This window comes from Nasonia vitripennis, chromosome 4 (genome assembly GCF_009193385.2).
Source record: "Nasonia vitripennis strain AsymCx chromosome 4, Nvit_psr_1.1, whole genome shotgun sequence".
Lineage (NCBI taxonomy): Eukaryota > Metazoa > Arthropoda > Insecta > Hymenoptera > Pteromalidae > Nasonia > Nasonia vitripennis.
Window position 1 is genome coordinate 32,424,316 of NC_045760.1, and position 27,270 is coordinate 32,451,585.

Below are 27,270 nucleotides of genomic sequence, written 5' to 3' on the forward strand. Positions count from 1 at the left end.
CGATCGTATCGGTACTGACTGAAAGAATCACGATATGCTGGCTTTTATCCCCGAGCGCGAAAGGGGCCCGCGTACGTTTTTGAAATTTTGATGGCCCCCACCAGGCCGGCAGCTGCTTATTGGTTCTCGCTCCCGCCGAGTCGGGTTCGCCAGAGTGTGTACGTGTGCGCGCTCGCGCGCTGGCATGCACGCCTCTGTGCGTGTGTGTGTGTGTCCTCTTCATGTCGCCGCTGGTCATCCGTTGGATGTGTGCCCACACATGAGCAGTCTCAGTGTACACAAGAGATGCTTCTTCTCTTTCTTTTCTCTCCGGCTTTCTTTCGGCTCTCTCGCTCGTTTCGCCTCTTTCACGACCGGGTCCTCCTATCTTTTTCCTCGATACTCTGCCCCGAGAGCGAGAGAGATGCTGCGAGCCGACACCGATGCGAGCATGAAGCTGCCTCTGTGAATCGATCGCTCTCGTGCTTGCTTTGAGAGGAGACGCGCCTCCTTAGGCGCGGATTTTTTTTCGAAGCTGAAAACTTCGCGCGGATTCCGGGAATAAAGGAGGTTGCGGCTCGCGGAAAAGCGCCGTTTGTCGCGGACCTCCTGAAAATTAGCGAGAGAAGCGAATCTGGTACGCGTATACAGGGAAAAATTCTTTCGCGCGCGTTCAAGATTCTTTTCAATTTTATTTTAATGTAGGATACACGTCGATCAATTCGAAAGGAAAAAAACGGCTGTTTTTAGAAATTGGAACGACCATAATTTCGCCCAATATTATTCAGCCGCGAAGTTACGCATATTTTAGAGAGAAAAAAAATGTCAAACCCTACATTCTCGCCAATCGACTTCCCACACCCGGTCGTAAATTATGACCTACGGCGTTTCTAACACAATTAAAAAAAGTATCTTCTTTCCGTAAGTACCGGTCATTAACAAAATCTCAATTTTCACAGCGGAGAGCCAAATTTCACATTTGGGCAGACAAACCGTCCGCGCAAACTTTCGACGTCGCGGCCCATTAAAAAAAATCCTTTCGAATCTTCGCACGCCTAGTCCAAAATGCAAAAAAGGGAGAGAGAGAGAGAGTAGTCGACTGAAAAATGTAGATTTTTCGAAATTCGGCCATCGCCTTAATGAACGACAGCCACGTGCGAAGTTCAACCGGCCGCGCGAGCCTCCGCGTTTTATTATCCGCTCTCGTGCGAATTTATGTACTTGAAAGCGCGAGAGAGTAAAACGTATGTGTACGGATTCATTCATGATTAGCCCGATGAAGCTGCGCAGGTGTAACAAAGAGATTACGAGGCGATTGCTGCGTGTAATTGCGATGAAAGTATGCTTTCTTTGTTGTCGTGCGGACGCGTACTTATTTTAATGCATCCTCTGAGTGATGAGGAGCAATTTATTTTCAATGAGAGAAAAATTTGTCTACATAATTTTGTAATTATCGACGAACGAGCTCTGAATGCGCTCGACTTCGAGCGCCATAAATTTTCTCGCTCGCTAAGCAGCCGATAATTAATTAGAGGTATTCGTCCGGAAAAAAATTTTTTCATTTACTTTTCTCCTTTGCAAAACTGCTAAAGTGTCCAGCCAGCAGCGTGCATACATCTCTCGGAATAACTCTCGTCAGAGAAATGTGTGTCACTCGTCGAAGAAGACGCGGACGTCGAGGAATATATCGACGGTCAAAGGCACCGAAATCCATCGCGCGTTAGGTACCTATACTTGCTCGACCAGAAAACATCGCCTCCGGCCTTTCCGGTGTGTGTCCGCGATGATGGCGGGAGAATTAAGGGCCACCGCCGCGAGGACTCTCGATCGCGCTTTTTTTCTTCTTCTCCTCTCTCGCGCTCTCCCGCGAGAGAGTCTTTCTCTCCGGCGGCGGCCTGACTCGAGAAAGGCTTTTTTCACGTTTTACATATTCATGCGCCGCCGGTAATGTTCGCACTCGTATACGTGTACGCGTTTCGAAACCGCGCATTCTGTTTTACTCCTGCCGATAGTATCCTCGAATTTTCGTTTTACGCCAATTTCGAATTGTAAACATAACATCGACATTTTTCTTTTCTCTCCCGGAGGGTGATAATCTCGAATTCCAGCGGCTTTTCTCTTCCGCCTTCGCTTCTCACGTGCATATTTCGCCGGATTATAATTAATGGAGATTCTTTCTCTCGAAATTTTGGGAGATTAGTATGCGGCCCTATCACGGAAGAGGAGTGTGGATCGACGAGAGCTGCTGAAAAATTCGGAACCTTGCGGGATTTATGAATGAAACGGTATACGCAAGAGAGTAGGCGCCGAATGGGATTATTAAACGGTACAGCCGCCGATGACTGGAATCACATTACCGCGGGAGGGTTCATTGAGAAACTTGATTTTTTCTAGAGAGAGAGAAGGGGGTCGACGCGCGTTAGAGGCGGAGACTTTTTAAAATGTATCGCTGGATGTACCGTTTTCTTTTTAATTTTAGGCGAATTCTCGGCTTAATTTACATCGGTAAATCGTTCCGAGCTGAGCTATGGGTGGCCGATCTTTTGCCGATTCCGAGGAGGAAGTTAACGGGGTGACCCATATTTAATCGGCTCGTTTGTCTTCGTAGACGCGAGTTAAAAAGTCTGACGATATACTTGGTCACAAAAAAGTTCGGTTGTCGCAACCTGCTCCGAACTGCATACAACAGTGTCTCGGTGTCTTGCTATAAAAAACGCACCATAATCCACTCCCGGGATGATTTACGCTCTGACAAATTAGTAAACAAGCATAAACTCGAATCCGGAACGAAAGCAGTGGCCAGTGTAAAAATTGCCTGCACTTTTACGAGCGCGCGTCGCATCACGCGACAGCGGCCGAGAGGGAGAAGATCGCCGCTGCCAGAAAGTCTCGCGCGATCGCCCTTTTTTCCTTCGACGCGCTGCGCGTGAGAGAGTTACGTTAACGAGAGAGAGAAGAGCCGTCCCAGATTCCGATATAAAGATCTCTCTCTCTCTCTCTCTCTCTCTCTCTCTCTCTCTCTCTCTCTCTCTCTCTCTCTCTCTCTCTCTCTCTCTCTCTCTTTCTCGAGCAGCGGCAGCAGCGTTATCCAACTTGCAGGTCTCACTTTCTGCAGTGTATCGAGCAATTAGGTAACGCGCGAGCTGCACTGACGGCCGAATACACGCGGTATATACTCTCTTTCTTGTGCGTATCGGCGATTTCTTTTGTTCGGCCGGCCGAACTTTCTTCGCGCTCTCCGGAGCTCGGCGAAGTTCGACGACGCGGTGGTATGTGAAAGTAAGGAGTTTCTGCAGCACAGCGATGTGTCGGCAAAAATTAGGTGAAGTTTGGGAGCCAATATGCAGCGCTTTTTTCCTCTCCGTGGCTTCATTTATATTTTTCGCGGGCCTGAGCGGCTTTTCGAGAGCGATTTTTTTTTCGGTTCTCACGGGGACACTCACGAAATTCCGCGCACATATAGAGGATGAATAAGCGTAGAAGACTCGATTCATTTAGCGTGCAAAACATCTCGCTCCTAGTGCAATGTAAGTTAGGGGGACGAGCGCTGGCCGAGAGTCCGTGATTCGACACTGACCTACAAATCGCTCGTGAGCGAGTGCGGACGAGACGGAAAAGTGCAGGTCCGATTTTACGTCCTCGAATTAAGCCATGTGCGAAAATAACACGAGGAAAACTGAATCTCGTACGTGGATATATGTATAATGGACCGCGTATAACTGTTAACCGGACAGTTTCATTATTTAACTTAATTATAACGCGCGCTACAGTTGTGGTTTATTAAGATTATTGGAAAGTACCGCCTCCCGCTCTTCTCTTTCTCTCCCGACGTAATTGAGGAAATTACACAAGTTTCACACGTACACAGAGAGCAGCTTTTGAGATAATGCCGAGTTTCGAGGTCAGGCAGCGCTGGATCTGACATTTTTGCTTATACACATACCTACAGCGAATTAAACGAAAGTCCTTTCAAATGCTCTAAGCGAATTTCGCGGGACTTGCGTTTTCGCCGCGCGACGATTAACACACTTTGCTCCGCAGCTCCGTACCTACTCGAAAATAAAAAAGGGAAACGTATGCGAGCGAGAGACAACTTTTACTTCGTACCCACGCGTATAATTCACCCGCCCGACAATGCATTCGTCATCGTGACACACGCGAAGCAAGTGAGTGGAAAGAGAGAAAAAAATCGATCATCGATCGGCATATAATACCGATCACTTTTTCCCTCGCGCGCGATTATAACTCTAGGTCGCGACGTCGTCCAGTTCGGGGTCAGGCGCAAGGTGCGGCCGTCTCTTACTGGCTCGTTCCCAACACACTGTACAGAGCCACACACGCGCGCACACACACACACACACATTCCACCGTAAAACCGTTAAACGCGCTCGCTCGCTCGCGGGGCCCTGGAATACATTAATTTCCGATCCGACCGATCTTTGCCGCCGCCGCTGCTTCTCTCCCCCACGCGAGAGGCTTTTTATTCATGGATGTGTGCGCGAGAGAGGAAAAAAGAAGGTCTTATCGGCGGGCCCCTCGATTTATAGCTCTTTTCGGCCGCAAGACTCGAAAGTACGGCCCGCAATTATTAATCGTGGGAACGATGAAACGCCGCTCCTGCTGCAGCTTGAAATTTCGGAAAGGAAAAGTGCGGAGAGACTTTGAAAAATGCGGAGAGCTTTTACTTTTTCTGCGCGGGTTTTGTATACTTACGTGTATAGGGGTGATCGGAAAGGCTGAAAGTGAGAAGTCGTTTCGTTTGGTTTTTTGTAAACGTTTTTGTGCGAGGATACTCCGCAGGGTGTAATTGAAAATTATAGGGGCTTAGGGTTTTTTTTTCGAGAAAGAGAGAGAGAGAGAGAGAGAGAGAGAGGCTCGTTTTTCGTGACGATTATGACAAGTCACGAAACTTTCTTACATCAGATTCAAAAGAGAAAGTGTGCGCGTACGCGCGAGAGAGGAGCATTTGAACCCGTCTCCCGCGCCGCGATAAAAGTCGTTTCAATTTTTCTGTATACGTACACACAACATTGATACAGAATAAATTCTTTACGATTTTTTAACGATCTACTTCGTGTGCACACGCGTGTAATCCACTTCGCGTTCGCGTAATGCGCCTCATTAATAATAAGCCAATATAACTACGCGGTATACACGCATAAATCTGCCACATTAATAAAGCCGCTCTCATTACAGCCGCGGGTGAAAATAAATAAATAAATCCTTAATTTGGCACGAAGTTATGTTTTCGCGCGTGCGGGTATGAAATATATGGGAGCGTCGTCATTTTTTTTGTCCTCTCAAATTATCGTCTCTCGCATTTTTGCACAGAGACTGCATCACGGGCTCTTTTTCTCGGGCTAACGAAGAAACGGCCGATAAGTCAAGAGAGGATACCCGACAGCTACTCGGCGGACTTTCTCCCGATTGTTGGCGTCTGTTTAATCTTTCATTCAGAGACAAGTGCGCGCGTGTGCGTCTTGGGATCCTCTTTTTGCGCCGGACACGGAAAAGCGCCTTTTCGTGCCGCGTACGTGTTGCTTCGTGCGTAAATCGAGCACAATACGTTTGCTCGCGATCTAGATCGATACGTATTTATCGAGGAAATGATCAAGCATAATTTGAATAACACGTCGATAATTTCCAAACGTAGATTAGAATATACTAAAATTCAAAACTTTACGACTTTCCCAGATCACTACGCGTCAATTAAACACCCGTAAAGGCCCGAGCTATTAAACTCCAATGCCCGACAGCAATCTAGAGCTGCGCGGCAAGTAACAGCGCGTAACAGCATAATATCCGCGCGTGCATAGCCCATGCAGATATGCGTGTACAGCATCAACAACAAAGCCATCGACGTAAAAAAGCTGCTCTCCATCGGCGACTCTCTGATGCAACTATCAGCCCGAATTTTCGTCCTTTCTCCAGAGCTCAGCCGATATTTCGCAACCTCGGCGGCGCAGGCGAGAGATCAGTGTCGTTCCTCCTCTACACAAGAATTAGCATGTGAAATTCGCAAGATCGTCTCGCGCGTGCGAAGCTGGAACACTTTCCTCGCTCCGGCGCTGTGTATAGCGTATACCGCGTGCAAGTCGCCGGCGAGAGTGAACTCGCCGCGCGCAGGATATCGAGGCCAGGTCAAGGCCCCCGACGACAGCCTTCTCTTCCGTCTTTTCGTCCTTTCGCGGACGGTATGTATGCTGCTTCGTTTCTGCGCGAAGTTCGTGGTGATGATCGTAATGTGGGATTTGACAGGATCTAACGGTTTGCAGGGAGGTGGGACGTTTCTTCTCAGCTTGCAAATTTATTGGTGAAAAGGTGATCGAGGGTTGAACGTTTGGTTTTGTTTTAGTTGAAAAATATTTTTGTGGTGATAAGATGAGCAATACTCATAATTGATGACGATATTTCACGGCATGAAACATTAGGCTAGAAATTATGAATATTATCGCGCGGACTATGCATTGACTCATGAATCGACTGGAACCGGAAGGAGACGTTTTCACTTTATGAATTTGAATGGCAACTTTCGATTTTAACAATGACCTCTTCTACTTATGCGTACTCGATTTGCATAGTAATTCGCACACGTCACGCGGAGAATTGCGAAATCGCACTTGTCAATATAAAGTACTGTTGATGGAGCCTTATTTTATAATTCATCTTCAGAATGTATTGCAACCCTGAAATATTTCGATAAAAAGCACAGCTATAGCTAGTTCTAATTTTCCACAATCTAGGCTACTTTTTCTCGCACCGACGAGAAACCCCATCAATTTCCCGCGTCGAAATCAACGGGAAAAGGGTCGTAAATTTCATTTTCCTCCCAGCAAAATTTCCCCCAGCTCTCTCACTCTTGCAAAAAATGCCGGAGCGTAAATACGCGTAACGGGCGCAAAAATTCGATTAACGACATGAGGAAGGCGCGCGCGCGCCTCATTAAGAATTCGCGAGGCCACCAAACGGCCGCGCGCTGGAAAATATATACATTGAACATAACAGTAGACGTCATAAAAGATACAGTTATTGCCCAAGCCGCAACGCACACACGGCTATCGGGCAGAGTCGTCCGAAGGCCTCGCGAGACTATCCGCGCGCGATTTAAATTTATGCCTTGTGGGCTTGCTGTACGGACTGCTTGAAACAAAACGAAATTTATTAACTTTTAGCTACTTAAAATTTTAAAAATTGATTCGAATTATTTTTGTCTATGCAATCCGATCCAACAAAGTATAGAAGCTCACAGATTAAGACATGAAGTCCAGGCGTCTCATTCAAGGCAGGCGTGGAGCAAACAAAGTGCCCCGCACGTGTAGCATTAGAGCGAAGAGCGGCGATCGACGCGAACGCAATTACAGGCTAATGTCGCGAGCCTCCATGGATCGCCTACGGAACGAAGATTGAGAATTAACCTGGTTCGTCCAGGTGTTTTGCTCTAGTTGTTATCGGTCTAATATCCGGCTATCGCGCACACAATCTCACGTATATTCGATAACGTGCCTAATTTTCTGTGAATACGATCGCCTCTTTGTGTCATAACTGTACAGCTCGATCAAGACGCACAGACTTTTCTGAAATAGAAAATCTTTTTTTAGAAAGAATAATTTAGCGGCGACAGCACTCGCCGTCTCATCGATACGTGACATAAAACTTTACAATGCACTCGGACGCGGCCGTAAACCTCGAATTTACAACACTTTCTCCGCGTCAACTACGATTTAATTCAATACGACAAACTTAATAAGTTGAAAAAGACGAGTATAGCAGACGGCGGCGCGGAAGAAAAAACGTATTGAAAAAACTTTGGCGACGCACAGTCTCCGGCTGTGTGAGAAAAATGGCCCGTTGATTCAGCCCAGTCGAAACTCGAAAGGTCAATACTCACTTTCACCTCGTGTGCGCGCCTTTCGAGATTGATCGAGGTGTATGAGCGACGAATTGAAGATTTGAATAAAGCATTACTTTCAAATTTCTGTCGCCCGTCGACTGATAGTCGAGAACGTTAGAGGCTCTTTAGCACGTCAAATTAAGACGAGATGGAGAGAGACTTTGAAAAACTTTCTTTGCCTCATTACGATTCAAAATCTGTACTAACGGCTCGATATTCGAAATTTGAATTCATTATTCGATCAACGTGTATAAATTGAGTTATTATTATGTAGCAATATTTTAATTAATCATAGTGCGATTTCACGTCACGAAAACGGGTTTACCATGAATAACAGCATTTTCTGATGGCTTACAGTTAAGAATTCCACATCGACACCACACTGACCTTTATCTTGATACATTTTAAATTGAATAGCATTAACATAGCAGAAAAAATCGCGTCGCAAGGCATCTTAGATATTTTACGTTAATAAAATTAGCCGGGGATGTAGCGAAAAACGGCGAAAACGAGTTTTGACGTGTGAATTCCTCTGTATGAATTGTAGTGGCCCGAGACATTATCGTAAATTTTATCGGATTAGACTTGCCAAACTCATTACTGGAATTCCCCTACGCATTCCTAACAGATTTTTCGCTAGATCTCGGCTACGTGGGTCGTCGATAAGATGTATAACCGTCGGAGCTTCTAATTAACGGCTAATATTCAATTCGCAATCGTCGAAACAATTGGGTCAGCGCTGAGAAATTTTTGCTCAAAAGTCAGCCGAAAAACTCCTAACAGTACTTTCCTTCGAACGATTATTTAATCCTCGCAGACCAATCGTAACGTTCAAAACTGTAAATCCTCGAAAAAAGCACTAAAATATAATCCACCAGACCCACAACGCTCGTAAAGTCTCCTGATTCATCCGCAGCCATTCACTCATCGCATCAGCCACACCTAACACTCTTGGCTGCAGCAGAGACGATCAATGGGCACATAGCAGCAGCAGCAGCGGCAGCATCGAGAGAGTGCATGCAATAAAATAGCAGAGTGTCTGGACGGATACGAATCTAAGGAGGACAGCAGCCGGCGGATACACCGGAGGCAGGACGTCCACTTTCTCGTCTGGTTTTTCATTAGGAACGCAGCGACAGCGGCTCATCCGATGCGTGGCGCTGCGACTGCACACACGAGAGAGATGAAAGCCGAAAATTGCAGGGATGAGCGATTGAGATCAGGAGATTTCGAGGAATTTTCGGAGGTGCTCCGAGCGGAGTTGCGGGATGATCTGGGGTATTGAGTGATAAATTTTGCCCGATAAATACTCTTATTCCGCAATTCCTTATATCATGGGATATTCTCGAGTCATTACCGATAAAAGGTTGATGGGAAAAGAATTTTCCAAGCACGTCCATATAATAAACTTTATTTATTTCCGATACAGTTCCAGGTCATAAGAATCCCACACATCTTTGCGCTCGTCATATTCGTTATACTAAACTAAATAGAGCCTCGTATGGCCATCCTGTTTACAACTCGTTTGCCGGCTTGAAGCGCCATTGAGAGGCTATATAAATCAACCATTCCGACGTCTCGTTTGAATCCGTACCGCTATATCTGCGAGGAAAAAAAGAGGAATCTAGTTGCGTATTTGCAACGCGAACGCGCGCACAAAACCCAGTCCCAATAGAAAATGCCATCGTTCGCGAGGAAATCCCGTAAGACGCTGCGGGCGCGCTCGCGCGGCTGCCAATAAAATAGCGCGTCTAAACACAAACAGCGGCGCGCACATGCCGCAATTAAAATTTTCTTCAGACACTTTATCCCAGTTATTGTAGCGAATAATAAACAGTTTACGAATCTTCGCGAGTATTAGTTAACTTTATTTTTACTCGGAAATATCATGTTTACATTCCGAAAATACAGCGTGAATCATCCTTTGTACAGTTGCGCAGAAACAAGACAAACCAGAACGACAGTAGGTTGCGGAAAAAATCCGGTTGAATGAGCATAATCGCACTCGCGCGAATATACGCATAGGTTTCCTCAAATATCCGTTCACCCAGTCCTTCTCGGTAAACATTCGCTCGCCCGAAACAAAAATAAATTAAAGCTCCGCGCAGAATCGATGAAAAGCGTCCGAGCACGTCTCATCCTCGGAAAAAGCGGCAACGCCATCCTCGACGAAGAAAAAAAAGTAGCCTCTGCACTTATATACATATATAAACCGGCAGACCACCCGGCATCTCTCGCGAGAAAACGCTCGCACGATCGGATGCTGGCACTACTGCCTTGAACTTGCTCGCTCGCGCTCGGCCAACCTGTTGGCTGGCTCCGACTCGCGGCCTGGTTTACTTATGCTCGTCGTCGTCGTCGCAGCCGTGAGTGCGTGTGCGTTTTCGCAAGTAGGTGACGCGCTCTTTTCTCTCCGCGAGAGGTGTGTAACTCGTGCGTTTATCCGAGAGCGCACTCTGCACTTGGCGCGCTCTGGCCTGCATCGCTGAAAAAGAGAGATCGATTTTTCGCCGCCGATGTTCTGGGATCCACGCGCGCTTTTATTTTACGACGATCCGAGCCGGTTGTAATGTGTCTCCGTGGGCCGATGCGCGTGGGAAATCGAGCTTTTCCTGTAATTACCCGCGGGACTCGATCGATTTCTGGAGCGAACGAGGATTCTTCGTATCGAGGTTGAACCGATTTTTCTTCGTTCTCTTACGCAGAGAAATCGGCAGCGGTGGGGAGCCGATATACTCGGAATCGTCGTATTATTCGAAAAGTTTCTTTTCACTTTTCCTACCGATTTTTCGAAAATCGACTCGTGGCGAACGCTCGAACGAGTTTTCGGCTCTGATAACCGCGGGCAGGTGGTCCGCCGCGCCGAATTCGAACTTCCGTTAACGGCTAGCTCGACGCGACGCCCACGCACGATTCCCCGTTTTTCTCTCCTCATCGACCGACTCGCGCCTCTCACCGCGCGATTTCGGCGCGGTTCCCACGATCGTGCGCATGATTGGTTGGTGTTCGAAATAAGTGAGCAGCGTTTTGTAGTTTTGGTTTCAAAGGTGTCTCCTTATAATTTATTAGATATCTATAAATATACATACACGTGTTCGCGATTGGCGTGAACCGCGCTTAAGTTCGATTTTTTTAGTTGTTTCTGTTTGTTTTTAACCAACGTAGATTAGGATAGAAAAAAAACACAAATGTTACGAGGGATGCGAATGAATGAGTGGGTGGCTTGTTTAGTGAGTTGACAAATAAATAACTGAGAGATGATGGATGAATGAACGAAGAATGAATGCGTGAAGTACAGAGAGAGAGAATGAAAAAAAGAGAGTACAGTCGAATAGGTAGTGAAGAGAGACAGAGAAACAGAGTCGGCCCAGCCAGAAGAGGGCCTCTAGGGACACAGGTCGCGCGGCGGGTCAGGCTAGCGCTTCGACTGTGTCGCGTGGACGAACGAGAAGAGACAGATAACAACAACGACGAGAGAGAAGAGGAGGTGTGAGAAGAAGAGCGACAGAATCACAGTATAGAATGAGTGAGAGACAGAGAGAGAGATTGAAGAAGAGTTAGATCAGTGAGTCGTGTTGTCGTGTGAGTGTGCGAGATGATGAGAAGAGATGACTGGTGGTGGTGAGGCTGCCGTCATCGACGTCTCAGTTCAGGACGCGGCGGCGGGAACGATGGGCTTGTACGCCGAGTAGGCGAGGTCCTGGCCAGCCCTGGCCCAGCCACCACCGCTGTGCACCTCGTGGTGGCCGTGATCGTGGCTGGAGACGAGCTTCTTCAGACCGATGATCGAGGCCAGGACCAGAGCGAGCTTGCTCACGATCAGGGCCTTACCGGCCAAGAGGGCCAGGGTTCCCAGAGCCAGGGGCACCAGGGTTCCACCGATGAGCAGGGGAATGGCCAGGAGTCCTCCCATGCCTTTCCTCTTCTTGCCACGGCCTGGGGAGAACAAAGGTCCAGGAAATTAGATTATGCGACTACTTCATTTCTTTCTGTACATACATCATCGAATGATGTGCCAAAGACGTATTGTCGGGACTTTTTAAAAAGCGCCGCGGAATTCGAATCAAGATGTTTCCGGGGGATAAGCGCGCGAAGGACGATATCTGCGAAGTTAATCGCGCGCAACGGTCTCGAGCGTATCAGAAGCAGCGTCGCACTTAGCTCACACTAACTGTAACCGGCATTCCCAGAACAGAGCATTGTCCGAGTGTTCGGCATAATGAGCGCGTACGCTCGTTTTGCGCGGCCATAATTAAAAGTAGCGGGAGCATCTGAATAAAAGAAAGCAGGTCTCAATTACCTTCCTCGCTGAGGCTCCTCTGGAGTTCCTCGACATTGGGCAGCTTGACCTTGAGGGTGTGGCTCTGGAGGAAGCCGACAGCCTTGTCCAGGATCATGGAGTTCAGAGCGTCCTCCTTGTCCTCCAAGCTCCTGGGCAGGGAAGCCTCGATCTCCTGCGGCGATCTGATGGGCTCCTCAGGTTGGCTGGCGGCCTGCTCGTCCTTGACCAAGGTTACGCCCTCGACGATGTTGAGCTGGGCGCTGCGCGAGACGCGCTCCATCGTCGAGAGGAGCTTGAGCTTGAGACAGCTGCTGACCTCGGCGCCGGAGCAGTCCTTGTAGATCTGGTAGACCGAGCGGAGCTCGCCGAACACGCCGCCTGCTGACCGACCTTGCTGGGGGTCGGAGTCCAGTGTGTTCGAGGGGTGAGAGGACGGCTCGGCCGAGCGAGCTTCGATCGACACTGCCAGCAGCAGGGCCAGCCAGAGCACCGAGAGGTGGCGTGTGGACACGAACATTTTTGGGCTGTGGTAGCTGCAAGTTGCGAACGTGATTGCTTTAGTACTCGTTTATGGGGTATTTCGGACGCGAGGATACAAGGTAGTCAGTCAGAGTAACGGAACGGTCGGGAATTTCTCGGCTCCGAGATTGTTTCTGTTATTCAGCGAACCAAATATTAGAATATTTTTGCATCTGAATACACTCGTAGAGAGAAATTTCAAAGCACTCGACCCATTTCGGTGATTGCATATTGGAATTGTGAGCGTGAATATTCGAATATGCAAAGCGAGTTTTTACGACAATGAGCGCTCACAAATATTTTGACTCGAATGCCCAAAATAACAGTTTCTCTTGGAAGGCGTACGGTTACCCGCTATTTACCGCGTGTACTCTGATCACTTTTTCAACTATACAAGACGCGTTGTTGGATAAATAACGGTGACGTTCATCTTTCGCACACTAAAGATTACTTTTAGAACCAAAAGAAAAACTGATCACCCGATCCGATCGAACTCGCGCATCACTTGCGAAAAAAATCAGTAGTAACAGTCGCGCATCGACATCAGCACACATCAGTCACACGGGTCAGAGTAAATATTGATAAACAAGCTGCATACCTTATCGTAAGAGACAAGTAAAAATCGCGCGATTCGATACGAATCAATCAGTCTGTGCGAGTCTGTCCCTCCCTCTCGTGTCTCTCTCTCTCTCTCTCTCTCTCTCTCTCTCTCTCTCTCTCGCGCCTTCGGCAACTCTAAACACAGAGCGTCGTGGTCGTCGTCGTGGTCGTTGCGTCGCGGCTCCCGAGATGCGTTTCACTTGCAGAGAGCACTCTAAGTGAACTGTACGTAGCGCAAGCCCTGCCCTAGCTCTATATATCCGGTCGGCTTGCTATACGTGCATGTGTACGTAGAGCGTACGCAACCCCACCACCTCGGCGGCGGCGGCGGCGCGGCTTTTTTTCTCGCCGCGGAGCGCGCAACCACCGGAGCGAGTCGGCCCGCCGAGAAAAGCAGCGGCGGCAGCAGCATCCGTCCCTCCCTAGCTTCTATGCTCGCGCTTTTCTCCTTCGCCTCCTACCTCACTTGCTCCTCTTTTTTCGCTCCGCGTGTTTGCGCGCTCGCGCGCAAGAGTGTGTTTTCGAAGGCATTTTTACTGCGGGGTTCTCTCTCTCTTACTCTGTTTACGGCGAGGGGCTTGGTGGATTCCGGTAAACACGGTCTTTAATTCCGTTTCTTTTTCGTCGGCGAAATTGCAGGTTGCGCCGCCGTGATTCCGTTTCTCGTTTCGACGACCGGCGAAATTCGGCGTCGGCAACATTGCCGAATCCCATGGGCGAAAATCCACGCGCATCCTTATCACGGCATTCCGGAGGTGCGCAGCGAACTTCCCTTCCACACCCATACGAGGCGCGCTTGCGCGACCTCCCGCAGAGCAGTCGGCGCCCAATCGTTCCTCTCGGCTCCGCTCGGGTTGTCGCTACTCCCCTTATGCGTCCCCACTCTCGCCGCCCGACTTAACCCCCTACTATGCCTCCGCCGCTCGAGATAAGCCTTTTCCTTCTCCTCTGTTGCTCTTGTTCCTTTTTTTGCGGCTCACGCACTCTCCTTTGTTCTTTCCTTTGTCGCGGGCCGCTTCTACCGAGTCATCGCTCTCCTCGCTGGACCCACACACCCGCATTCTTGCAGCTAGCGCAGCTCCAGTGGGAGGATATAGCGCCGTGTCGCGCTTCGTCGCTTTTAGTTGTTTTTTCTTTTCGGCTGATGAGATTTCGGAACGGGGAATAACGCGCCGAGCGCACCTGTGTACCTAAAAATCCAGTCATCCATCTCGAATCGCATTTTTCTCTCCTCGTCGAGCCAAAGCAAACATCATACGGTATAGGCGAAGGAAAAATAAACCTCCCCGGCACTTTCTCTCTCGTCCGAGAGCGGCAGTGCATCCCCCGGTGAAAAAAATTAACGACATCGGCCGCAAAAGCTCTCACTCTCCCGAGCGCAGTAATATCGGTGATTTTCAATTACAGAACGATCGATCGTCCGTATAATCCCCGGCAAATCGGGAGAGCGTTGCCGCATCCTTCTATTACGGCATTATCCTCGTCGCATCTCCTCTCGAGGCTCTTGCATCACTGCGCGCCCGAGAATAACACACATCCGATTTTCCCGACGCGCTATCATCGATGATGCTCCAGTTCTCCGCTTTCTTTCTCGCCTTATACACGCGCGTAAAGAGCCTCTAAAAGTCCGGTCGAGCGCGAGCTACTGTGAAAGCGTTTTTACGTTATCCGGCTGGTACGGCGGAAAATTGCCAGTTGTCTCGGGCCGGTAATATCGCGCCCATTAGAAACGTATCACCCGTAGGCGCGCGGTAATCATCCTCATTTTCCTTCTAAACCCACCTGCTGCCTCTGCGGCGCGCGTGAGCCGATCATCAATTTATAGCGCGGCTCCGCGCGTGAGCAGCAGTTGTGACCTGGATATACTGCGCTCTGAGTGCGCAGTGCGCGCCTGGAACAGTTTTCAGCGCTGTATGCGGGGAAATTGACTAATTGCGCGAGCGAGAAGGGAGATTTTGATTTACGTCGCGAAAGTGGACTTCGGACCGCCGAATTTCAGGACGACGCTGAGGATTTCTAGAGCAGAGCGGCTCTAATGAACCCTTGTGGTCTCCGCTTGATTGTCAAGGCCATCGTGTACCAATCAGAGGGTCGTAACGCTTCTTCCACGTACCGTGGAAAGCTTCCACCTGCCCAGTCATCCTGAGGCTAGAAATCGCGAAGGGACGTCGATCTCGGCGTTTACCGATTTCAGCAATCGGCTGCCGCATCTCTCCGCGCGAGACCTTTTTCTCGAGCGCGCGCGTACGTGTACACGCTCCTACGGACACAAAACCTCAACTGGGTCAGAACACGCAGTAGCCGAGCCGGCGAAGGCCTGCGCGCCGGGAGAGCAAGTGAAAACGGGAGGCAGCTGCCCGAGTTTTGAGTGTAAAACGCGCTCGACCGATCGAAAAGGCGGAGAGCGCGCATTTTCTCCGGCTCGAAATTTAGTCGCTTTACGCAGAGTCGATCAAGTCGACCACGCGGCTCTCTAAGTAGGGGGAAGATGTGACATCGATCGAATCGAGTGTGTCGCGTGTGTTTATGGAGGAGTGACTTTTCACTCGGATGTGCCGCACTGTTATGGGACTTTCTTTGTGGGACGTAGTAAGCTCTGCTCGCGTATGAATGGAGGAGAGCGTTACGTTTGACTAACGTTGCTGCGCGCAATTCCAACGTTATCGTACCTCGATCAGATACGGTTTTTCATCGATTCGTACAGCTTCGGGGAATGTTGTAAAAACGATAACGAGAAAATTTTCCCAGAAAACCACGACTCCGGCTGATGAGCATCTCCCGAGCACTGGTATTACGCGAGCATCCGTCACCTTGAAAATTGTCGGCTGTCCGCGTGCTAAGAGTATACAATTTCCACCTTATCTCCTGGAGCCCAATGAAATGGTCTCCGGAGCGTCAAACGCTCCTCTTTATTTCCATTTAGCACTTCAACTGGCGACAGTGAAACGCGGGATTTACTTCCACTATCGGACACTTCCGAGTAAAATATAAGTCCGATGAAAATTGTTACGCGTGCGAACGAAGCTTGTTTTATTCCACATTCCGCTCGTGTGCTTTGAACTTAACCTGAATCTCGTTAGGATTTGCATGTCGGCAACGTTATATTCCGATGAATTGAAAGTCGATTTTTTACGCGAAAATATATAGGTGAGGCATTTTTTCGATGCAAAAATTTTTAATTAGCAAACCAGGAAGTGCTTTCACTGCTGCGGCTTGGAAAAATCCGTAAATAATGCTCATTACGCGGTAATTAGCGCTTATCCGAACGGGCTCGGAAGAAACTAGAGTGTGACTTTTGGAGTCCACTCGCCATCATCTTTCTCGGACTACAAGCAGCACACGATCTGACTTACGACTTTCCTTTTTGCGTTACTTACCCTCGAGCATCACATCAGCGAGGAACAGCGATTTGAAAATGTTTATGTCACACTTTTCACTGTCATTACGAGGCACAAGTGTACTGTGACACTTTCTTCTCAGCGATAATTATTACGTACTCTGCTTTGCTGCCGCAAAGCTTGTCGTCGGTATACGAACGATGTTGCAGATATTATTTTGAAGTAGCGCTGTTAACGCGTTTAGATCTTCCGCGGATATTAATAACGAGGATTTTCAAGTGAATCGCGCGTTGAAAGGATGAAATTATCAACTTGACACCTGCATTAGTGACTTACCTAGATTTCAGCCCGAGGAGTCCGTATAAATGGTCATAAATTTTCATAAGAATGAATAACGCCGATTCATTCATTATTCATGAAAAGCGCCACTTTTTCGCTTAAGCGGTGCAATCTCTCTTTCCTACTTGCTCATCGGTTAAGAGCCAGAACGCGCGCGCGTGTATGCAAAAACTCGACGAACGTTTTTATTCGTTAGTTAATTAAACGCAAATTCCGGTAAGACATTTTCAAAATCAGTGGAACGAGTACAGGCTCCGGTCAGACGATCGAAAACTTTCCTTACCGATTTCGTCAACCGAAATCAGTCTCCAAATCACGTGCGCCGCGAACATCGCCGCAAAGCGTCATTCCCAAAAGAAAATCCGGCAATTCGGGCGCAGCGCGAGCGAGAACACACACGCACATCATCTCGCGCGCGAGTTTTCCCGCTGCCGGAACTCGGGCAGTCGCCGCGTTACCGATTTCTCGAGGCGCGCGGCTGCACGTACGCGAAAAAAATCGCGGCGGCGGCGGCGAAAGCGACGCCGCGCGTCTATCCTTTTCTCGCGTCTATGACTGCGCTTCCGGCTCGCGGTCGCGCTCCCGAAACATCCGGCAGCTTACGCGATGACGAAAGAGATGACGAGGGTTTTTTTGGGGTTTACGTGGAAATGAGATGGAAATATATGGTTTTTGTGGCCTGTGAGGTGTAAGAGTGTGTTGATTGGTTTTTGGAATTTAAATGCTTATTGGATGAGAAGGTTTAGAGTGTGGTTATAAAATTATTAAGTAGTTGTTTGGCGATTCTTATGGCTTTAAAGATACGTTGTCTTGTCGGACCCAGCATCGGTCTACTTGTGTATACCTCACACACGTTACAATGAACAATTAGTTGCGCAGAGTAATTATTAAATGTGCTATAACTAATCAGCCAGTTCCAGCCCAGTTACCACAATTATCATGATGCAATTGCCATTACAGATATTTCTTCTTAGAATTCAAACAAATTTTAAATCAACAAGGCAGTACATCGCGAAAGAAGCATTCGAAAATTCCGCAAGCAAACTCAACCGTATACATCACACCGCTTCACCGCCAGGAATGCTATTGAGCACACACAAGCATCTCGAGAAAAACAGTCTTCCAAACACTCCCACAAAAAATGCTTATTAAAACAAACGATTATTTATGAATATTATCCTCGCACTTCGATAAACCTCGCATCACAATGAACCATATCCCGAGTGAAAATATCCTTCGCGTATACCATATACGAGCTCCCAAGAGCCGAAGGAAAAAAAACGGGACAAGAGGAATTTATGAGGAATCCATTTTTCCGACTGGCTCGCGCGCGCCGTCAAGCGTGTAATATGGATTCCTCGCCGCCGCCTTTACCTTCGATTTCGTACGCGAGCTTTTTCAGGTCAGCCGCTGCAGCGGCGGCAGCGTTTTCTTCTCTCCGCTCCTCCTCTGATTCACGGACTTTCCAAAGAAAATTAGCGCTAATTGTATGCGCAAGACGGAGGCTGCGAGAGAGAGAAGCGCTTTTTACGTTTATTGTCGCATTGCCACTTTTCGGTTTCTTTCGCGTTAATATGCGAGCTGCGATGTCAGGGCTCCTTGAGCCTGCAGCCGGTGACTTTAACGCCGGCATGAGCGATGGGTGCGCTTTTGTGTAGCGGCTCTTTTTTCTTCGCCGGGAGGAATGTGTGACGTTAACTGTTTTTTTTCAGTTGGATTTTAATATGTTTATACATTTCGTGTTATTGCGAGATAAGGACTATATTGGTTTGTTTTGCATCAGTTTGTTGATGTCCGCGAGTATTTTTAGCGCGCGTCTTGTTGTTCCAATTAAGAAATCATATGTACAAAACCGGATACATCGGTCGAGGACCCGAAGCATCTCGATTTATTTTTAAAATTTCTTAAAAGTATTTTCGTTCGAGTCCGTATGTATGTCGGTGGACAGAAAATATTCGTATAGAAAACCACTTCACCACAAAATTTGCGGTAAATCTCTTTTCAGTGTCACGAATGTTTTAATGCACCAATACGGCTCAGATACTTACATCAAATTTAAAAAGTATGAAAATAAAAATTCTTGAGCATCAAAAGACCTTAAATACTGTTTGTTAATCGTTAAGAAGCTTCTTGTTTCTCTTTTGTTCTGCTAACATTTACGACCGCAGATCGTACACAACCGGCAATCTCGGTCCCGTTTAGCTCCGAAACTACGATGTAATTTTGAAATAACGGTCGCGCAAGTGCACTCTCACATTCTCCTCAACCCCCCGCGTCATTTTATCGCCAAAATGAGACCGAAAACCGTCGTAAAATCTCTATCGCTTAACGAATTTACAAAAATCGATCTCAAAACAGAGGAGGAGATAAGTGGCTGTAACGTTTAAATTCGAGCAAAGTCAGCCTCTCCCGGCACTTTCACATTTCCAACGAACGGAACCTCATATGTGGATCACTGGATCGCCGGAACACGGAAACGTCCTCTCGATCGATGCACAGGTGCGTCGCTAGTGGACAGACACGCGCGCAACGATCGGTGCCAAGGCGATTATTACGGGAATTCATTATCGGCCTTAATATCTCTCCCTCCCTCTCACTCACTCCTTCCCTCGGTAATTTGTAATTAATATATGGAGGTGAAAGAAAGCCAGCTGCGTGTCTCCTGTATCCGGATGCTGAGAGATCGCGTGCCTCTCCCGGCGTAGACGCGCGTGCACACACACACACACGCACACACGGATATCAACCCGATTTCGAGTTCGCGGGAGAAGGAGACAATCGATTACGGGGAGAGAGAGAGAGGAGACATGCGTTTGCGTATGCGAGAGTCGCTTTCTCTGCTCGTTTGATTATTGCTCCGCTAATGGTCTAAAAGGCGGTTTTTTCTCGCGGCCACGCTGGCGCCCACTGGCGGATTTATCGCCAAGCTCGCTTGATCTAATTTATCGAGATTTCGAACTTGGCGCGAGTAAACAAATTTCATTTTTTAAACGACCCATCGTTTTGGATCGTATCGAGTTTCGGTGCGATTTTTCGAGTATGCGGAACAAACACGAGCCGAGCTTATCGTGATACTTACTCCGATACCGGTCCCGGGGCATATACCCATGAAACTCGCGCGGAAAGGAGTCGACTGCAAATAAGGTGGATTAAAAATAAAAAAAAGAGAGAGAAAACCAGAGGCAAGGTAGAGAAAGAAATAAGTAGCGATGGCATAACTAACTGTACACAGTCGGCGTTTTTTTCTTTGGGACAAGACGCACGCGCCGTTCGCCTCTCTTTATTATACAAATAAAAAAATGTAAATAATCAAGAAAGAAACAAGTATTTCCTCGTGGTGTGAACACATTCTTGTAGTCGAAACGTAGGATATAATAAATAAATACATATATAATATATATACCGTCGAGCGTCGACGTCGTTCGTCACGTACGTGGTTACAATGAATACTTACAGAGTAAAAGTCGTCGATCGAAACAAAATCAATTGATTCGCGTATTTGTACGTCAGCGTGTGTGTAACAATCGTAGGTACAAGTCTTCGTGTGGATACAGCATAAAAAGTTAATGCGCTATTACATGATAGTCAGAGATAAACAGAGTATTCGCATCAGGCACTGGCGTCCTCGCATTGTACTGGCTAATTGTAACTCGATAAACGATACAGTAGGTATATTATTATAAATAATAGTGAGAGTAATAACAAGGACGCAGAGAGCAAGAGATCCAGAAGACAAGTGTGTAAATAAAAGTCGTTGTACGAAAGTCGAGAGATACATAAAAATGTACAATTGTGAAAGGAGACTCCGCTCGGAGATAAACCGAGGAAAGTGGATAGGAAAGAGGGAGAGAGTTTAGAAAGGATAAAAGTAAGGACGAGAAAAAAGTATTATAGGATCAGAGAGAAAGTGAAGCTCGAAGGGATCGTTCGATGAAAAAAAACGATCGAGAGAGGAAGGGAAAGTTCGACAGAGAAAAAGGAGGTGCGTAGATGTAGAGGAGAATCAAATAAATACTCTTGTACTACGAATAAATAACATCTGCGCGAGGACACAATGACAGAGAGAGAGAGAGAGAGAGAGAGAGAGAGAGAGAGAGAGAGAGAGAGAGAGAGGAAGAAAAAGAGTAGAGAGGAGGTCGTGTGAAATTTACATAAACAGTAGGAATTTTCGCTTGATGCATGGTTGAAAGCAACTTCCGTGTGCGTCTTTCGATTTGACAGCGCGTCTAACTGTAAAAAGCGTAACGTTCGCTACGCGCAGATTCGTTTCGTCTTCAAGAAAACACCGCATAGCTTCGTTCGTACTAAGCATACTCGCTTCTTTTATTTCGACGAAAATAATAAAATAAAAAATAAGTTAAATCTGCGGCGTACCGGCGATAATTATTACCGCCGAGCGTACTCGTTCCAAAACGGAACTACTCGTCAATTTTCCAACCATGTTTGCCCGCGCTGGAGATGCAAAACGGAGCCGAATTTCGAGGGTCAAACAAGCTCTAGAGGTCTTCGAGTGTTTGACCGCAAATACTTCGAATACCGTCGCGTGTACTTGACTCTTCCATCTCGTCCGATTAATTTATGTACAAATAGCGAGACGCGTCTCTTTCCTGGGCGAAAGCTCGGCTTTGCATTTCCAATCCGGACGCTCCGCGAAAACCAGAGACAGACGGAGGCGTATAGAGCTTCAAGGGCAGCTCGAAGCAGAGAGATCAGAGAAAGATCATAAATAAGAGAGAAGATTCAATAAATTAACGAGAGGATGAAGAAGAGAATGAGTGGGAGGAGAAGAGAACCGATCTAGGCTATATCTATATGTGTAACTAGTCTAGTGCGCGACGGGTTTCTGGGCGCTGTAGGCCATCTCCTGGGCGGACTGCTGTCCCAGGCTTCTGGCCCATCCGGAGCTTCCGTGTCCTCCGGAGCTACCGCCGCCGCCGCCGCCGCCGGAGTATCCACCGAAGTCGCTGCCGCCTCCGGAGGAGTAGCCGCCACCGTGGCCCTCGTCGTGGCTGACGACGTGGCTGCTGCTGTGGTGCGGGTGAGAGACGACCTCGTAGGTCACGTGCTTCTCGTTGCCGCCCAGCAGCTTCTTCAGTCCGATGATGGTGGAGATGACCAGGGCGATCTTACCGACCAGCAGGGCCTTTCCGGCGATCAAGGCGATGAATCCCAGGGTCAGGGGCAGGAGGGCTGCCATCTTCAGGGCGACGGCCAGGAGGATGGGTCCCAGGACCTTGGCGGCCTTCTCTGCAAGATTCAGTGCGCAATTAGCGAGGATGCTGCGAAAGTGGCCGCGATTAAGGCTAAACGACGTCGACGACGACACTTTTGTTTAGCGCCTCGTAATGCCTCGTCACGCGCGGAGACTCATTACGCTTTAATTGGTCAATTTCACGCGATTGTCCGGGATCCGTCGCAACCCGATTTCGAGCCTGCGTATACTCGTGAAATGCGCGAGGATCTTTCTCGAGAGATCGAGATCGCGAAGGTCAAGTGTGTGTGTGTGTGTGTGTGTGTGTGTGTGTGAGATCGGGATGGAAAGTATGTCAAAAATCTCGCGCGACGGGCTATCTCGTGTTCTCTTCCTGATTCGTCGGCGTCGCCTTTTTTGTCCGATCTCGCGGGTTTCTCTTTCTCTTTCGTTTTTCCCACGTGGCAGCCGTCGACCTGATTAAACGCTCGGCTGCAGAGTTTCCGATCCAGCCACATGTGTATACGCGTGTACCATCTCGTCGTACCTTCGATTAAATGATTTTGTTTGAGGAGGAGAAAGGCTGCTACAGAGCAAATACGTATAATGCGCCGCGACGTTGATTGAGGGTTTCGCTGCGATTGAGATTAATGATACGAATCATCGTCGGCATATTAGTTATCGTTAATCGCTTGTTATACGGGAGAGAAAGCTTGTTTTTCCTTTTTCCGGCGCACATTACGCCGCGTATGCAAAGCCGGTCGTAAAAAATCTTGTAAATTTCGCTCGTCCTCTCTGCAGGATAATTCCGCGGCGGTAACTCGAGCGGAAAAAAAGGGACGACGCTCCGAAAAGGAGGATACGAAAGAAGAGTTTAAAGAGCCCGTCCAACCTGTAATAATACCGATCACCTGCGCGGCTCCTTATCTCCCTCTCATCTCTCGAGATCACTGCCCTTCTCTCTCGCTCGGGCCAACACGTAAACACATACACACTCGCGCGGCAAGCGGAAACCAGTTCCTCAGTGGGTCAACGTCTGCCCGAGTGGAGACTGCTACATACAACAAAGAGAGCCGAGAGAGCAAAGTCGCGTCTCGTATATATTTACGAGAGAGGAAGCCGCGCCTTTCATGCGAGGAAGGCAGTTGCATGTGTGTACGTGTGTGTAGGATGCGTTTTAGATAAATGCCACGTGTGTGTGTGCGCAAGCGCGCACTGCACTTTTCATTACCGGCGCGCATGTCCAGTTAGGCAATTACGGCTGCATTCTCGCGGCGCAGGCTTCGAATCGGGTCGATTGCATATTTACGAGGTGCCTCTTTTTTCCTCGTTCCTTTGCTTATTGTTGTTGTTGTTAGCGGCTCGTAAATCAGGCGATTTACGAGGTGTTTCTCTCCGCGCGGCGTATATGGATTTTCGGGCTAGTAATCGCTGGATCGAGAGGATACCGTATAACATATTCAAGTGCCGTCGTGAATTCGCTCAGGTCTTTGATCCGCTGCGCCGGCAGCTAATTGCGCTCGCGATTAACCGTTCCCATTAATGGAACAACAGCTCGGGCTGGAAAATTAATTATACCGAGTTAAATTTTCAACGCGACGCCGGCTCTTCCCGGTATACCAACGCTCGCACCTCTAACGAGTGATATCGCACGTCTCATCTGGCCGGAGCTCACGGTGCGTTGTGCGCGCATTTAATTAAGGCGCGCGGCGAGCGAGGCAAAAAATGGGAGAGACTCGAACGCCTCGTTATCGCCGAATTAACGAAGATTAATAGCTACAGTACGCCGGACGCTCGACGTCGTCGTCCATCGCACGATCTAGTAAGCACGCGTCGTGACATTTTTTCCAGCCGCCTCTGCAGAGGCGTGATTAACTTACTTTTCTTGCCTCGTCCCTCGACGGAGGTATCATTGTCGTCGAAGCTTCGGCCGGCGGTCTCGATGGCGCCGAGGATGTCAGTGCCCTTGAGGTCTACTTTGATCGAGTGCGTTCGCAGGAATCTTCCCAGACGGTCGAACAATAGCGAGTCGAAGTCGCTCGAGTCAATGGACCTGCGAACAATGAGCAATTGTACATTCATGCCTTGTGCAAATCCCGGCGCTCGCTCGATTTTCCGATCTCCGAATTATGCCAGTATCCGAGCCAACTCACCTGGGTGCGCCCTCCTCGATGTTGGACGAGGTGGTCTTGACGACGGTGATGCCCTCGCTGAGGCTGATGTCCTCCTTGTCGGCGAGCATCTTGTCGACGAAGGAGAAGACCTTGTGCTTGATGCAGCTGAGGGACTCCTTCTTGAGGCAGTCGGCGTAGATCGACGCCATGAGGTCGTTCTCGCTGCCGGTCTTCTCACTGGCCGGGTGGGCCGTCGCGACGGCTGCCATGGCCGCGCACAGGATCAACGTCTTCCCGAACATCTTCGCTGACTCTATCTGCGGGGATGCGGGGAATGAGAAACAGAGAACCGGCTGGCGGCGAGTCGAAGGAATCGTCGTCCTTTACCGATTTTCCTGGCCGTACGAGCGAACTGCAGTCGTCTCCGCCGCGGATAGCACGTGCTTGCTGCTGCTGCTGCTGCTGCTGCTCCTTCACTACTGCGCTGGCTCAAGCTCGCTTCGCTGTCCTGCCTTGTGTGTTGCACCTAAAAGAGGCTTGCTTTGCTTTTATACCGAGTGAGCCGTGTAAAAGGGGTATTTCGCTTCTCTCCTGCTCGCCGGGGCGAACTACTCTCTTTCCTCTGCTGCTCTCCTGCGCCGCGCCCCACCACCGCTCTTTCTCTCACTCTGTTCCTGCCGCGCGTATCTGCGCTCCACGTGCATGCGAGCCGGCGGCTTCCCTTCCCTTGCTTTTGACCCCGCGCGCAGAGGAGCAGCAGCGACTGCCTCCTTCCCGTCCTGTCCCCGCGCGCCAGTGCCAGTGCAAGGGAGACGGAGAGTCGTTAGAACGGGACGGAGCGATGCCGATTAGACATCGAGCCAGATGAGAGACGGAGAAGGACATATGCTGCTGCTGGTCGCAGGTGCTCACCAAGCGAGAAGCTACCAATGCGCTGCTTTGTCATTTCGTGCGTCCGTGTGTGTGCGTGTGTGTGTGTGTGTGCGACGTAACGCTGTGCTGGATTTTATAATTGCTCGAATGAGCATCGCAGACTGGTCGCATAGGTTCTTTTCGTGGTAGCGCGGAATCCGTGTCAGAGATAAGATTTTTGCCCAACTTTTACTTTCCTCGCGCGGCTGCAATTTTTCCATTCTTCCTAGAAGAAATTCGCGAGCTCCACATGCCACCGGTACGTGATTTAATTTTCATCGCGATGATATTGGGGAATCGGCCGTCGCGCTCTGAAAATCGGCCGAAATCGCTTTTGGAAATATGGCGCGATAACCCGCGGGAGATTCCAGATGAACTACTTAGGCGATCTGCTCGCCGATACAGCTGCCTCGAGCGCATACAGTTAATTCATTAAATCTCCCGGGAGATTCAATCATCGATGCACCGCACGATGTTAATAAATTCGCCGACGATTTTTCGCCGTGTTAATGGGTAAAACGGGGCGTAAAAATTACACACTCGCTGTTAATTTTTTAATCCCAAACGTATACCCAGTCGTGATACCAAGATGATGAGGCAGGTGCATTATACATTTCCCGACTGATTTACGGTCCACTTAAGAAACTCATTGCGCGACATCTGGACGATGAACTCGTCGGCGCTTAGTTAATAAAGCATCTCGCCGTGAAAACTCTATAAATAAACCCGCGCCTTTCCAAATCGAATTTCGACGACCGCACGCGAACCTTTTCCACCGATATAATATGGAGCAGAATGCAGCCGGCCCGTAACTGTATCTGGCCGAACCTCATCCATAAAAGAAAGGAGCCGCTCTCCCGAGAATTTTAGAGTGTTAATGTAGCCTGCTACACGGCGGCGCGTAAAAAATTTTTAAAAAATCCAGAACCAGAGAAAGTCCCGAGGCTATACACGAAGCCTGGGGGGCATTTTGCGCGCAGCGCAGAGAGGGTTATACGAAAATGAGCGCGGCGGAGACCCGAAAAATGAACCGGCGAGTTAACGGCGAGAGAACCCGCGGGCAGCTGTGTGGTAAATAAGAGACCTACTTTGGTAGAAATGTATGATGACGCTGATTTTCTACGAGTTTATCAATTTGTTGAGGATAGAGAGAAAAAATTGACAGTGGATACTCGGAAACTTTTACTGGGGAGAGAAAAGGAAATCAAGCCTCGTTAGTGCAGGCGGGATACTTGAGATCGGGACGGATGAGCCGGCAAGGATAAGCTTCAGAGATAATTGCCCGCGCTATGCTATAATTATACGCGCGTACACCTGATCCACGGGCATTCTTTTCGGATTCCTCTTTCGGTGCACGCCTGCGTCGGAGTTTTTTCAAGTTTGGACTCTGTGAAAGTCTAGGAGACTTATTTAAACCGAGGCTTTTTTCTATCGAGTAGACGGATTTAGTTTTTTCGTTCGATTTTTTGGTTCTTAAAGACAGTTATGTTTGTACGCATAACGAGGACTGAACCTTCCCCCACCGCTGGAACTCTATTTTTCAATTACCGTTTATCATGGTTATCATATTCTTCGAAATAATTGTCGAGGCAGAAATATTTGTCCATACTTGTATAAATTCTTCTGATTGTGTGTCAGGAAAGTGTGTGAAAAAATGCAAATCGGCATCTGAAAAACGTGCGCTTATCGACAACAAAACAAACTTTCTATATACATGTACACACACGCGCATAAGTATTAACAAATAAACACTCGAGTCCATTAGCTCTAATGAATACCAAAAACATCTTACTGTTATGCAATAAATTAAGGAACAATCGGCCAAATGAAACCCCCATAAAATCGAAAAATGAGCCTCGCCTTCATAATAATTAACAACCTATACAGAACCGCTGCTGCGGCGGTGGCGGCGGAGGCAAAAGAGGAAAAAAAGCATCGTAAAGTCAACACTGCGGAAATTTTATTGCTCGTAATTTAAAACACTTAATTTCCCTTCCTCCTTACGCACACTCGGAGGGAAAACTACCGCGCACGTCCATTCATCGACGCGAGAGCAAAATGGACTCGCGGCGCATTGTGTGTTTGGTCTGCCCAATGGCGCGGCG

The 27,270-nt window shown here is 48.5% G+C and overlaps 2 protein-coding genes across 2 annotated transcripts; both read right to left on the reverse strand.

The window, feature by feature from the left end:
• Nucleotides 1–10,908: 10,908 nt before the first annotated feature.
• Osi8 (osiris 8) lies at nt 10,909–13,476 on the reverse strand. The gene is given in 3 exon segments (NM_001167794.1): nt 10,909–11,806; nt 12,171–12,685; nt 13,270–13,476. Coding segments are annotated over 2 exon segments (786 nt in total). The 5' UTR covers nt 12,670–12,685; nt 13,270–13,476; the 3' UTR covers nt 10,909–11,519.
• Nucleotides 13,477–20,186: 6,710 nt separating this feature from the next.
• Nucleotides 20,187–24,757, reverse strand: Osi7 (osiris 7). Its single transcript, NM_001167796.1, has 4 exons — nt 24,641–24,757; nt 24,293–24,570; nt 24,020–24,192; nt 20,187–22,195 (listed from the first exon to the last, which is right to left on the reverse strand). The coding sequence occupies exons 2-4, from the start codon at nt 24,553–24,555 to the stop codon at nt 21,774–21,776; spliced, it is 858 nt and encodes a 285-aa protein (NP_001161268.1). The 5' UTR covers nt 24,556–24,570; nt 24,641–24,757; the 3' UTR covers nt 20,187–21,773.
• Between the last annotated feature and the right edge of the window lie 2,513 nt (nt 24,758–27,270).

What these genes read in the sequence shown, in the direction of transcription:
- Osi7 (NM_001167796.1), bottom strand. Translation starts at nt 24,555, where the DNA reads ATGTTCGGGAAGACGTTGATCCTGTGCGCGGCCATGGCAGCCGTCGCG. An exon ending in ATCGAGGAGGGCGCACCCAG is followed by an intron (nt 24,193 to 24,292) that starts GTGAGTTGGCTC and finishes CATTGTTCGCAG; the next exon opens with GTCCATTGACTCGAGCGACT. An exon ending in CGAGGGACGAGGCAAGAAAA is followed by an intron (nt 22,196 to 24,019) that starts GTAAGTTAATCA and finishes TGAATCTTGCAG; the next exon opens with AGAAGGCCGCCAAGGTCCTG.